The 14,716-nt window shown below is 44.3% G+C and overlaps 1 protein-coding gene across 2 annotated transcripts in view; it reads left to right on the forward strand.

Moving 5' to 3' along the window:
- The window catches only part of SLC5A12 (solute carrier family 5 member 12), a 51,074-nt gene that overhangs the window by 33,202 nt on the left and 3,156 nt on the right, over positions 1-14,716 (forward strand). Inside the window, exons 9-14 of one of the 2 annotated variants that reach the window (XM_089523480.1) lie at positions 4,824-4,936; positions 9,479-9,546; positions 11,470-11,556; positions 12,818-12,993; positions 13,221-13,324; positions 13,784-13,914. In XM_089523480.1, coding sequence (XP_089379606.1) covers positions 4,824-4,936; positions 9,479-9,546; positions 11,470-11,556; positions 12,818-12,993; positions 13,221-13,324; positions 13,784-13,914 — 679 coding nt within the window. The remainder of the gene's footprint in view (positions 1-4,823; positions 4,937-9,478; positions 9,547-11,469; positions 11,557-12,817; positions 12,994-13,220; positions 13,325-13,783; positions 13,915-14,716) is intronic. The other variant, XM_089523481.1, reaches the window with a different exon arrangement.

Raw genomic sequence — 14,716 nt, forward strand, 5'->3', positions numbered from 1 at the left:
TCAAACCCACAAGCAATTACTTGAGTTTATATACACTCTAGACCATGCGGTCTCCCAAACTCAGTCACTTCCTGTCCCACACTGTAAAGTGTCCTTCTGTCCATGCAGACACATGTTTCATCATCCAGGCTTTGCTGCACATAGGCAAGCAGAGTGACCTTGTGCCTATGAGCTTCAGCTGTGGCTAATTAGCCTTGTCCTTCTGGTGCTGGATGCTCATGGTCAGACACACACACATCAAAGCATTTCTCAATTTGCTGGCTTTAACCTTTAACACTCAGGACCTCCTCAGACCTGGTATTCACTGTATTCCGATGAGCTTACCCATCTGACGTTATGTAAGAAACATCTTCTGACTACTGCATAACTTCATTGCATTGCATTGAGGATGAGTTAGTTTTTAAAATTAATTGTTATTAATTTTACTGATGTGTATTGATGTATGTCACGCCTCCCCTTGCCACCGGACTCCTGCTGAGAACTGTGTTGCTGCCAGGCGGTTTTTCCCTGGGTTGTTGGAGGTGCGCATCTGCGTACCGGCCCAGGGGGCCGCCCACGGACTGAACACCGGACTTTCCATCTCCTCAGAATCTCGGTGGCAGCCTTGGTTAGCTGAATTCAGGGACACCTGGGGGGAAGGCGGGGAGAGGGGCGTGTCAGGGCAGCGGCACGTACAAAGCCAGCCTGCCTGGTTTCCTCCTCCGTCACGCCTCCCCTTGCCACCGGACTCCTGCTGAGAACTGTGTTGCTGCCGGGCGGTTTTTCCCCGGGTTGTTGGAGGTGCACATCTGCGCACTGGCCCGGGGGGCCGCCCATGGACTGAACACTCGACTTTCATATCTCTGCAGCTGCGCAGCTGCGTATCTTTGCAGCGGCGCAAGGGCAAGAGGATCGTGTCCGTGCCAGCGCTTAGATAGAGAATAACTGTAGTGTCATATCTCTGTCTTTATTGCTGCCCGGAAGGGGTGGGAGGATATGGATGTGGGGAATGCTTCGGCTGGGGAGGTAGAGGGTAATTCTTGCATGAGCGGAGCTCCTGTTGAGGTAGTGTGGGGCAGGGGGAGGTATGGCGGTAGGAGTGTGGACTTGCGTTACAGAGGAAGGCGAGATCGATGCTTAATATCTATCTCTCCTTCCTGTCCCCTCCTAACCAAAAGGACCTGAGGGTCATTCCAACCGTGCCACAAACCCTGTCTCTGCTCCTGTGCAATGCCAGGTCCATTAACAACAAGACCCACATTGTCCATGATCTATTAGTAGATAGCAACTGCGACCTGGCTTGCATTACTGAAACCTGGCTTGGGCCTGAAGGGGAAGCTGTGTGGGCTCAGGCTCTCCCGGCCGGGTTTTCATTGAAGGACCAGTCCAGGTTAGGTGGGCGGGGGGGGGGGGGGTGTTGCCTTGGTACATAAGAACACCTTGTCTCTTATCAGGAACCATATCCGTCAAACTTCCTTCATTGAGTGTATTTACTTGACCTTGAAGGCCAGGGACAGTCTAGGGATTTTGTTGGTGTATCGGCCACCCTGTGCGCTAACAGACTCCCTTTACAAGCTGACACAGTTGGTCTCGGAGCTGATGCTGGAAACACCCAGGCTACTTGTCCTGGGTGATTTCAACATCCCCTTCGCGGCCAACTATATTCCACCCGGTGCGGCTCGGGAATTCATGGATACCATGGCGGCCATGGGCCTGTCCCAATTGGTTTCGGGTCCAACGCACTTTGCGGGTAATACACTCGATCTGGTCTTTTGTACGGATACGGAAAATCCGTGGGCGGAAATAACTAATATTTCTGCCCTGTCATGGACGGATCATTTCCTGGTGGAGGCAAAAATCAAGGCTTCTACCCAGATCCCCCCCGGGGGTGGTGGACCTATTAGAATAGTCCACCCTCGAAGGCTGATGGAACCCAAAAGGTTCCAGGAAGCCCTAGAGGGGCACATGGTTGGAAATGACGGCGAGTCTGTTGATGTCCTGACTGGTATCTGGGATACCGGTCTCTCCAGGGCTATACACAGTATCACTCCCAAGCGCCCTCTCAGGCCTGCTTCCAAACGGAAGCCCTGGTATACGGAAGACCTCCGGGCGAGGAAGCGGTGCTAGAGCACCGTTGGCGGAAACACCTGCGCTTAGCCGACAAGGCTCTCCTAGACCGCCTTTTGGAGGACTACGGAGAGGCGATACGAGCAGCTAAGAATTCGTTCTATGCGTCCGCGGAGTCGCGTCCAGCAGAGTTGCTCAGGGTTGTCAGGGAGCTAACTCAGCTCCCCCCTGCCCCGAACCAGATCCTTGAACCTTCTAAGGCCTGCTGTGACCAATTTAATAACTTCTTCGTGGATAAAACCTCTCGGATAAGCGAAGGTCTTAATGTCAGCATTAGAGCAGAGCCTAGAGAAGAGGTATCCAGAGCCTCCGTGTACTCTATTAAACTGGATCAGGTTGAGTCTGTTAGTACCGATGATGTGGACAAGATCCTTAGAAGTGTTCGGAAGACAACTTGTTCTCTCGATCCCTGACTCTCATGGCTAGCGGCTCAGGGGGGACCGGTGGTAACTTCATTGTTACACCGGATCATTAATACATCCTTGAGGGACGGGCAATTTCCATCAAGCTTAAAATTGGCCATAGTAAAACCTCTGCTTAAAAAGCCCTCCCTCGACCCCCTGATGCATAATAATTATCGGCCAGTTTCGCTATTGCCATTTTTGGGGAAGGTGATCGAGAGGGCGGTTGCAAACCAGCTTCAATCGATCTTGGATGAAACGGATTATCTAGACCCATTTCAAACCGGCTTTTGGGCGGGCTACGGGGTTGAGACTGCTATGGTCGTCTTGGTCGATGACCTCCATCTGGGCATTGACAGGGGTAGCGTGTCCCTGCTGGTGCTCTTAGACATCTCAGCGGCTTTCGATACCATAGACCATGGTATCCTTCTGGAGCGCCTGGCAGAGGTGGGAATCGGGGGCACTGCGCTCCAGTGGTTCCGATCCTACCTCTCTGGGAGGTTCCAGATGGTGCAGCTGGGAGACGTGTGCTCCGATAAGAGAGCCCTTACATCTGGGGTCCCTCAAGGAGCCATTCTGTCTCCCATGCTTTTCAACATTTACATGAAACCACTGGGAGAGATCATCCGGAGTCATGGGGCGCGGGGTTATCAGTACGCTGATAACACCCAAATAGTCTTCTCTTATGTCTCCGACTGATGCAGTGACCGGGGATGGCATCTCTCCTCTCGTGGCCTGTCTGGAGTCGGTAATGGGCTGGATGAGGGAAAACAGACTCAGCCTGAATCCAGAGAAAACGGAGGTGCTTGTGATAGGTTCTCCTGGCCTGGGAATGGCGGTGGTTCCACCTGTCCTGAACGGGATCACGCTTCCTGTGAAGGACTCAGTACGCAGTTTGGTGGTGTTCCTTGACTCGTCGCTCCACCTTACATCTCAGGTGGATGCGATGGTCAGGAGCACCTGTTATCAGCTTTGGCTGATACGCCAGCTGCATCCCTACCTGGGCCAGGGGGACCTTGAAACTGTAGTACATGCTCTGGTAACCTCTCGCTTGGATTTCTGCAACACGCTCTACTTGGGGCAACCCTTGTACCATACCCGGAAGCTACAATTAGTGCAGAATATGGCAGCCCGACTGGTTACTGGCATACCCAGAACCAGTCATATAACACCAGTGCTTAAGGATTTGCACTGGCTGCCTATTCGCTTCCGGGCGCAATACAAGGTGTTGGTTATTACCTATAAAGCCCTAAATGGCTTGGGCCCAGGGTACCTTGAGGACCGCCTCTCTCCATACAATCCGCCCCGCACACTCAGAACATCTGGGCAACAGTTGTTAAGGGTTCCAGGGGCCAGATTAGTTTCTACTTCCAAGAGGGCCTTCACCACCTCGGCCCCCAACCTCTGGAACTCTCTGCCCATTGAGCTCCACTCGGCCACCTCCCTAACCCAGTTCAAAAAGGGGCTGAAGACCTTTCTATTCAAACAGGCATACCCCGATGCGAGCCCCGAATAACCTCACCCTCTTCTTTACGTCAGTAGTGGCAAGCTGGCTGGAGTGTTTTATTGGATTTTAATCTGAATGTATTTTTATGTATTGTATCTTGTGGAATGCTGTACACCGCCCTGATTTATAGAAGGGCGGTATATAAATAAAATTTTTATTTATTATTTATGTATTTTAGTGGTCTGTAATCCCGCCTTGATCCATCTGGGAGAGGCAAGAAAATAAACTATTATTATTATTATTATTATTATTATTATTATTATTATTACCTGGCTTCTTATTCCTTCTGAAATGCCATTCACAAGAGTAGATTTTATCATCAAATGGTCAATTAGCTCTGAATAATCTCAATAGCATTCAGGGCAGTCAAACAAGGTCTCTTCTCTAAAACTGCTCAAAGAACTAAGTGTAAAAGTGGATGAGGAGAAGGATATGTGAATGCAGAGCTTGGTGAAAAAACATTTTTTTGGAATACAGCAGTGCTGGAGGCTTCTGGAGGTTGTAGTCCAAAAAAGTAACATTTCCAAGCTCTGTGTGAATATAGGTAGAATAGAATAACACTATGGAAGTATTCTGTGACTGGATCTTTATTATTTTGAGTGCAGGCTGACATGTTATCAAAGTTTTTCAAGATTCAAGAAGTGGAGGTGGCCTAAAATGACAGTCTGCATGTTCTCGTTGTATGAGTCATACAGATTTTACTGTCAGCATTAACCCAAATCTGGCTAGATTTTGGTTCTGTATGAATTATTACAGATTTTTTACTATCTGAATTAACATTCTTATGTTGTGCATGTTTGCATTCACAGTACAGTGGCTGCAAGTATCAATGCTCTAGCGACAGTCACATCTGAAGATTTGGTCAAGAACTGCTTCCCAGATCTCTCTGAACGTATTAGCACTTGGATCAGCAAAGGCTTATGTAGGTAGACCAAAGAGATTTGATTCTTCTTAATGCTAAGGTCATGAATTGTACCTAAAAATGTTGGACAAAGGGGTTCTACTTCCATTAACATCAATATGTCATTTCTCAGATTTCATGAAAATACAAATCTGGCCTCATTTTGAACAGTAATATTACTACTCAGCTTTATGCAAACTGTCCATAAACAGTATAATGTATAATGGGGAGTTAAAGTGTGGTCCATAGGTTGCATGTGGCCCCAAGGCTGTTTCTGTGGCTCCCAGGGCCTCCCAGGTAATTTATTTTGCCTCCAAAGTCCTCTAGAGGCCATTGAGAGCATTTTTGGAGCCTGTCTGGGCAGTGGCATCCCTGGGGTTGGTGTCACCCACTGCAGTAACTCATGGTGTCACCCTCCCCCCATTGACCTACTCCCATACCACACCATACAGAATCCTTAGTAATTATTTTGTACTGATGTTACCCATAAATCATAATTCCCATCTGTCACTGAATGTAGTGGTAATAGTTGTGAACTAAGCAACTAGCGAAATTAAAATTATTTCTTTAAATTACAATATCATATACATAGCCTAAATGCATTTTCATTCAGTTTCATGTGGTTGAAGTGAAAATTTGGTATGATGTAATATTTTTAAAGAATGTTAAAAACATGAATTCAAGGTTTAAGTTAAGATTTCTAAACATGTATTTCTGTTACCCACTCTTCACAATTAGAAAAAAACATCTGTTGATGGATCTGTTAAGCCATTCACTTGAAATCAGGAGCCCATGATATGTACCAGGAATTTCAAGTGCTTGATCTCTGACACTTTTAAAGAAAATGATACTATCCCTGTCTTTGCTCCTTTATGGTAAGGGGGAGGAGATAAACATGAGGCAGTGACCCAATGTGGAAGTGTCTGTCTCCCTCCTTCCCAGGCCTTGTTTTTGAGTGTGCATGCAGCCCTCAAAGAGAAGGTGCAGATGAAGATTTGCTCCAAAGGCAAGGGAAAACCAGTCCTTGTGCAATGGGAGGGGACTATGGCGGGGTACAGACGGGCAGGGGAAGACGTCTTGGAGGTGTATTCTGCTGAATACGGAGCCTCCAGACTACCCGCCCCGGGGGTGTGGCTCATGTGTATGGGGCTTCCACATGGGGGGGAAGTGAAGACGCCTCACCTGGGGCCGTTTCTGACCCGCAGTTTCCAAACCGCCGCCTCGGAGGACGCTGCAAAGAGAGAGGCAGCTTCTGCACGGGCGGCCAAAAACGGGGCTTTTTTTTCTTTTGCCGGCTGGCGGATGCGCAGCTGTGCAGCTGCGGCGCTCAGCAGCGGCGGCAGAAAGCTTATGTGCACATTTAAAGCGCCCAAGCCCCTTTAAAACTTTTTCCCTCGCCCTGCCCAAGAACAATAGTGGTCTCCTGCCAGCTGGTGATCAGCTGGTGTTGGCATCCTTGTCCACTTGCACGTTGCCAATGTCACCAGCATCATGGATGCCTCCTCTCCTTTGGTCCCCGCGCTCCTGCTGAATCTGCAATGCACAGCCACAGCTGTCGCCTCTGCCACCGCTGTCCCCCTGCCATCCCCCATCACCTCCCTTGTACATATGTAAATATTTAAAGTTTTAGGGGTTTTTATTGTTAGGTGAAAATGGCACAGGAATGTGTGTAGGGGTTCATTTTAAATTCCAAACTTTTCCCGATTCTAGCAGCGCATGCGTACATGTTGCTCTAGGGTTAGGGTTAGGGTTAGGGTTAGGATTAGGGTTAGGGTTAGGAGTCTTAAAATGCGCTGCAGCTGTGCTGCAGCTTCCACACCTGCATGGCAGCTGACGCTGCAATTAAAGCCTGACTGCAAACTGCGCATGTTCCAGGACCCCGACTCATTATGTGACGCAGCAGACATGGAGCTTTTAATGGGCAACTTAAATTAGCAGCGTAACAATTCTGGCGTACCGGTGCAGCAGCTTACAGACGGAGCTGCGCAGCTGCGCATCATACAGAAAAGAAGCGGGGAAAAGCAGCACCTTTTTAATGCCGCTTCTTCCCGCTTGGGGCGCCCGATTCGCATTCACGTGATAACGAAAATGTATTTTCATACCTGTTTGCTGTTCTGTTGCCCTTCCGAACTGAGGGGGAATCAAATCGAAGGAAGTCACATGATGCGGATTCAGGCAAAGCGGAGTGAGTGCAAATTGTATTTCCACACCAGTGCATACCATGGGGGATTCAACGATTCAAACTGGGACCCTTGCACATGCTCAGTGGGGCCCTGAAGGCATCCTGAACGTTTGCGCTTCCGGGGCTTAGAAGGGAGCCTGGCTCCACTTTCATGTGAATGCTAGCCTCACCTGAATGACAGCTCCCCCTTTTTTCTTCCTCCCTTCTAGTTTCCCATCCCTGGCAGCCAAATTCAAAGGGTCCTCCATGTCAGAGCCCCGATCCAATTCATCCACATCTACATCTATCCCAGTGGTCCCCAAACTGTGCCCTTTAAAGGATCCTGAACTTCAGCTCCCAGAAGCCTCAGCCATGTTGGCCAATAGCCTGGGATTCTGGGAGCTGAAGTCCAAATGCCCTTAAAGAGCTATATCTATATCTATATATATATCTACATCCATCCTCCTGTCATTCAGTTGCCTTCTCTTAGGTTGCATCCACACTGGGGAGATAATCCAGTTTAACTCCAGTTTAACTGTCCTGGCTCAGTGCTATGGAATTCTGGGAACTGTAGTGTCCAGAGACATTGAGCCTTCTCTGCCAGAGAGTTCTGGTGCCTCAGCAAACTAATAACCTAAATTATTATTATTATTATTATTATTATTATTATTATTATTTTAAAATAATAAATTATTATTATTATTTTTAAAATAAAGTATTATTATTATGGGAGTTGGAGTTTGTTGTGGGGTCCTTGACTCGAGGCTATGGAATTCTGGGAGTTCCATCTCTCCCTCCATCCTCATGTTTCATTTCCTTCACATCTATTTCAAAAACATTAGTATACATCCTTAGGATAGATGTACATGTGGATGAAATGGATGGGGCTCTGACACGGAGGATCCCTTTGAATTTGGCTGCCAGGGATATGTGTGTGTGTGTGTGTGTGTGTGTGTGTGTGTGTGAGAGAGAGAGAGAGAGAGAGAGAGAGAGAGAGAGAGAGGTAGGGAGGGAGAAAGTGCTTGCTGGCCAGGCTGCTCTGCAAGGGAAGGAGAGGGAAGCAGAGAGAGAGCTCCAATGGAGCGCTGGTTGCCCTGAAAGCGAAAAGAGCCACTGGAGGAAAATGGGGCAAATTGCAGCAGGGCATCATGGGAGATTTGCAACCTTGTGGGTCTTGCGATGGTGTTCAGGAGCACAAGCAAATTGGGATTCCACACCAGACCAATTCGCAGTGAGATCAAACAGAGCCCCAATGCGAATCGTGTCAATCCCCTTATTTAGCGAACTCGCCAAAACACGCCAAAATGAGGAGCCAGTAAGGATTCAGTTCGCAAGTCCCGCGGAAGGAGCTCACATTTAAAGCTACCAGGTATGAAAATACATTCTCGTTATCACGTGAATGCGAATCGCCCGATCTGCAGAAGCCCCGGATCTGAGCTGCAGAGACCCTGTCTGATAAACGCCAAAGTTCCCTTGAAAGTCCCAAAACACGTGGGGGGGGGAGCAAACAAAATAAAGCAAGCATCTCTTCCCCAGCCCCCATAAGAAGGGGTGACCAATCCCTGTCTGTTTATTGTCAGTGCCTTCGTCACCCACTGAGTTACTCCTCCCCCACATTCCTTGGATGTTTGAAGGGCAGCGGTGTCACTTGGTGCAATCTGTGCCCCCCTAGGAACACTACTGCCTCTGGGTCATTTTAGGACAAGAAAGGCCCTTTTAAAGAAATTGAAATAAATCAGAAGTGACTTCTAGTCACTTCCTGTTTTGACCAAAGGCTTTTCTTGGGGCTATAAAAGCCGGGGGGGGGGGGGGGTAAAACATGATGAAAATGCCCCAAATGCTCCTTTGGGGGCAATTTATAGTTTGTGTAGGGAGGGTGCACCCCTCCAAAAGTCTCATAGGGAATTAAGGCATCTCACAAGCCTCCCACCCTGGCTTACATGAAATATTAAATCCTAGGCATACCTACTCAGAAGTAAGTAGACTGGGAGTTATTTTGCCCCTACTTTTCTAAAAAAAAAATGCTGGTTAGTAATTTAATGGTCATTTGATAATTTAATCCCTTTTCTTTTGGCTTGATTTTACTGACATTATTATGGAGCAGTATGTCCTGAGAGACTGCTGTACAGGATCATTACAAATTAGTCAGTTTTATTAACTTGACTACAGCCGATCCCCTACGTGCATAGATTATTTAATATGAAGTGGCTACCTTACTATGTCCAAGAGTAAGGCTGGTCCTTAAAATTATTATAATGGAATGCATAGTAAATATAAATTAAATGTCTGTTGACTGGTCTTGAGACTGAACCAGCAAAGAAGCAAACCCAGTGGACCAAATATAAACAGGCTGGTGTTATGTAAAAACAGGTATAGCTCATCTCTCTTTTTCCTCTCCTCAGGCATAGTATTTGGAGTGATTTGTACTTCAATGGCTGTAGCAGCCTCACTCATGGGTGGTATTGTGCAGGTAACTATGCATTTTAAGATATTTAGTATGACCTGGAGCTGCTGTTCATGTAAAGAATGTATATTCTTCTCCCCAAGAAAGGAGACTGTAGCATCTCTAATGGGGAAATATCTTGTGTAGAGTTTCTCCAGCTGAGAAAGATGTCAAGAAGCTCTGGGGGGAGTGTTATAAGAAGAGGCACCTGTTCATTTTATTTTCTATATTAATTATTTTCCTTATCAAGGATCATCAGGAGGAATTTTCCAGTATTTATTTAGTCAAACAGTTCTGCTTTTATAATTATCCCGCTCCTCCCCAATTTGGAATATACAAGAGTAAATTAGCATCACCAGAGAAAGGAATAGTGTTGGGGTTCTTTCATGTAGGAATAGGTGGCATTTCCAAAGCTACTTCAGTAGATAAAGAACTGCTTTCAACCATGCTCTTGTGAATTGTGAATACAGAAGATGTGGTTCTTCTATGCTTATCATTTTGTTGAGGAACTCAGGGTTAAGAAGATTTGGTTCTTCCATGCCTGTCTCTTAACTAAGGAACCCAAGGTTCTTTGCTATACATTTGTCAGCCTGTATCTAGCTAGAGTTTCATAGAGTTTACAATTTCCCAAAGTTGTAAATAGCAAAGTTGGCAAGTGGGCAGATCAACATCAGTATTCTCCTTAAGCTTTGGGATACAGGAAATTTATATGACAGGAGAATAAGCATACAGCCTTATAACCTTTTGTATGTACATATTAAGTAGAGCAATTAGCTTATGCAGTTGCACACTCCTTGGGGAGGATCATATATCATATAGACATTTCAGTGTCTGCACATTCTCTTTCACTGGGAATGTGCTTAGACTATAAAGTACATAGTTTGGGCATTTATTTATTTATTTATTAGTCATCACATAGTCCTAGGAACATATCTCAAATGTATATGAACATGGTACTGGCAGGACATGGAATATGGTACATGTAGTATATTGCAGTGGTAAGGAATTTCACTTTCACCATATTGAAACGTTCATCTATTGTGTACATTGTGTTTATGTGTGTGTTGTGTCTTCAAGTCATTTCTGACTTATGGCACCCCTAAGGCGAACGTAACATGGGGATTTCTTGGTAAGATTTATTCAGAGGAGGTCTGCCATTGCCTTCTCTTGAGGTTGAGTGCATGTGACTTGACCAAGATCACCCAGTGAGTTTCATGAGGGTATTGACATATCTCATAAATATGTTTCAACACTTTTCAGTATATGGCAGTTTTTTAAAGAATTTTTACTGTTTTTAGCTTTTGTTTTGGAGTGTTCTACCCTTTTCTTGAATGTCCTACATTTTGAGATGCCTTGTCCTGCTTTTCAGTTAGGACATCTGGTCACCCTGGGACAGAAGGTCTTGGAGATATCTCATCTTCAGGGGTGCCAAGACTCAAGGTTGACTTGAAGGCAGTTAAGAACAACAAACTGTAAAACTACTAATAAGATTTTAATATTAGCTCTATATGGGTCAGAACAATTGCCATTTTAGAAGAGCCATTCCCACAGGGTGAACCATAAAAGGGAATGCCGCTTTTACAATGGTGCGTTCTATTTCCTGCTTTCCCTTCCCTGCTTCTTTTCTGTTTTTCACACAAAGGTACCTGTTTAATGAAAATGTTGCCACTGTAAAATGGGCTAAAATTATTAAGGGCTCTGTCTATAGGGTGGTGGTGATAATGTTAATATTAATGGTCAAACAATAACAAGTACATCTTCTTTAAAAATGATACCTTGAAAACAGATTTTTTTAAAAAAGCTCTCAAGAAATACCATTCAAAGGAGAAATGACAACAGTGTGTTCTCTGAGATAAGGCATTGAAAAATCCATTATATTATAAAAGGAGGATATGGAGACATTAAATGATGGTCATAAGCTTCCAAATCTTCTTTGCTTTCCTTTAATAGGCCTCACTTAGCATTCATGGAATGTGCGGGGGACCTATGCTAGGTTTATTTACATTGGGAATTATTTTTCCTTGGACCACCTGGAAAGTAAGTTTAAAAAAATATTTTCTTTAAAACAGTTCAGGCAACACATAGTATTTGTTATTGATTAACTTTTCATTGTTAATATTCAAATGAGCATGTTCTCCATTTAATTATCCTGTTGGCTTGTGTATTATAATGTTGCTGTCATTCTTGTTTTCAGTGAACATGGTAGCCTGAATCTTATAGGTTAGTTATAACTAAAGTAGACCCAGTGAGTCAATAGTTAACTGATGAGTCAACATTTGGTAATCCATTTGATACAGTGGGTCTACATTAGGACTAATGGAAGAATGCAGGCCTTTATGTTGGTAAGTGCACTATTGATCCAATCTGCTCAATCTCTTGGTCTAATACTATATGGTAAAAAGCTAGAGAATGCTCTATAGGTGTTATGGAGATGTACTTGAAAGCCAGTTACGCAAAGATGTCATATAGCATTGCATGGAGAAACTGATTTTTCTCAGCACAAAGGGGAGAAAACCTAGTAAAATGTCATGGTGCACAGCTCTGTGGTGTTGAGTGTGAGGGGGCTGAGCCACAGGGTTTATTAGGTTCTGCCCATCCCTGCTGTTTCCTCTTTGGATCCAGTGATCGAACCACCCACCAATTATTTGTGCAGCGTAAGCATTGCTGGTTGTTTCTGGGGCAGGTAGGAATTTTTCTCTTTTCTCAGAGATATTTGCCTGTGCTACAGTATATCTTAAGGAGTTGGCAATTGGCTAGGTGGTTAAGTAGGTAGTCTCTTGGTAGACAGCAAGGGGAGAAAATTAAGATTGCTTGAACACCTATCCTATGGCACCCATTTTTTTGAAGGAATGGCTTCTGTAACTGCCTCTTTAGGTCATGTGACCAGTGGGATTGCGAAGGATACTATCCTTAGGATTGGCCCCGATGTTGTACCCTCACTTTAAGTCCCACAATTTGGGGGAGGGATTTCCTGGATTTGCTTTCCTTTAGGGCCATCCAGGGAGAAACCCAGGTATATAAGTTCTCTTTGTGGCTCTGATGTTCAACCAGGGAAAGCCGAGGAGGGAATCTGGTGGAGACCTACTGTCTCAGTTGCTTCCCCCATTACTTATCACAGAGTTTAAATTAGTTAAATAGTTTAATAGGTCAATAAAATGTCCCTTACTCAACAAGGTTCTTGACTCTGGTCTCTTCATTCCCATTGTGGGGCAGCAAATGCCTTCTCTGCTTTGCAGTGTTTGCAGTACTTACCATGTGATTAACCACAACATTGTTTATATTTCATTTATTTTTAAAGGGTGCCTGTGGAGGTCTTCTTACTGGAATCACTTTGGCTTTTTGGGTTGGCATTGGAGCCTTTGTGTACCCTGCTCCCTCTTCAAAGTCCCTGCCACTGCACCTCTCAACAGCTGGGTGTATTGCCAATAATACAGAGACTGTTGCTACTATGATGCCTACTGTACCCCCTATCAGGTACCAGTCCCTTCTATTTATCTTTCTATTATAAGGCATTGCAACAAAGTTTATTTTTATTATAATTATACCCACATAATGGCTGTGGCAACTACTAGCCTTTGATAAGGTGATTTGACATGTTCCATGCAACAGTAAAATCTGTCAATTTGGGTATTGGGCTTCATAAGCATAAATTCAAGGAATGGTTTTGTTGTTGTTTATGCCTGTGATTTTTGTCATTCTAGGCCTCATTTGGCAAATACCTGGTATTCTTTGTCATATCTTTACTACAGTGCTGTTGGGTGTCTTGGATGCATCATGGCAGGTCTTTTGATCAGTTTTGTGACAGGTTAGTTCATCACTGAAATTTGTGGCCCTGGGTATTATTTTACAGACTCATTATCCATAATATTAAAAGAAAATATCTCTGTCTCTGCCTGTGGCATATGTAACTCATTCATAGGTTAAGCTGGATGCCTCAGCATTTGAGAGGGACTTTTTTGCTCCACATTTTTTCACATGCAGTTCTTGTACAGAATGAGTCCCAAATTTCATTGTCTTTGATTATTTGTGTCATGTTTGGAGACTTGCATGTAGCTAGAAGAAACCTCCTAAAATTACTCATTATTGACTTTGAGAATTATATTAGTGAAAAATTACATCCTTGGCCTTCACATTTTTCATGTCTGAGCAGCTATTTTGATCATAACAGGATAGGGTTGAAGCTTTTTGTAATGTTAACACTGTGCATAACATTTGTAGCAATCAGCTGTTTTTGATAGGTTAACTCTTGCTTTACTCTATCTAGGTCCAAATAAAGGAGAAGATATTAAACCAATGTTAATCCGCCCAATCTGCAACGTGTTTTGTTTCTGGTCTCATAAGTGTAAAACCTTTTGGTGGTGTGGAGTGGATCAAGAGGACAACAAAGCCTTTCATGTGAGACTTTTTCTCAATAAGAGACTTCAGCATCTTCTACAGTTGCTGGCCTTTAAACTATTTTAAATGCAAGCACTATTCCAGCCTGAGAAGGCTATAATGAAACTTAGAAAAATGTGTATCTTTGGGAAAAAAATGTTTGGAAAACATCTGGCCTTATTACAAATGGTATTCAAAAAAATTAACTTCTGAAGTTCTCATTATAAGAATAAATTGTTGCTAACTTGGTACTATCAGGTATTCTTCTAAGCTGAGTTATACTCACACCTGATAACAGATAAAGTCATCAATATGAGAAGCCTATGAGATGAATTAGGAATGGTCAGATAGCTCTGTTTCTGGGACCTCTTCACACTGTACAATTATAGCACTAGCATTCCACTTTAACTTTATAGTTTGTTATTTGCTGAGCCACTAAAATGTTCTGGTTGAGAAAATAAATGCCCTTCCCTAAACTGCCATGGCTGATTGAGATGGGACCTTGGTAGTTAGAGTGGAATGACAGCACTATAATTGCATAGAGTGAATGAGCCCCTGGTCACTTGTGCATGTGTTTATTCCAATGGCCATTCTGTCTCACATTAAAGTGTGCTCCTGTATGGAATAGTTTGTGCATTTTCTTTTTCTTTTTTCTTTTTAAAGAAAGTGCACCAAAACATTCATTTTAAAACTATATTTGAAAATGTAGTCTGCAACATATTTCTCACAAAATATTTATTTGTAAAAGATCAGCCCCATGTGGGGAGGGAGCAGATGAAGGTGAATGCTTCACACAGGAAGGTAGGGAAGGCTTTCCCTTCCT

This window comes from Sceloporus occidentalis, unplaced genomic scaffold, assembly GCF_023333645.1.
Source record: "Sceloporus occidentalis isolate IW3139 unplaced genomic scaffold, rSceOcc1.0.p SCAF_4, whole genome shotgun sequence".
Lineage (NCBI taxonomy): Eukaryota > Metazoa > Chordata > Lepidosauria > Squamata > Phrynosomatidae > Sceloporus > Sceloporus occidentalis.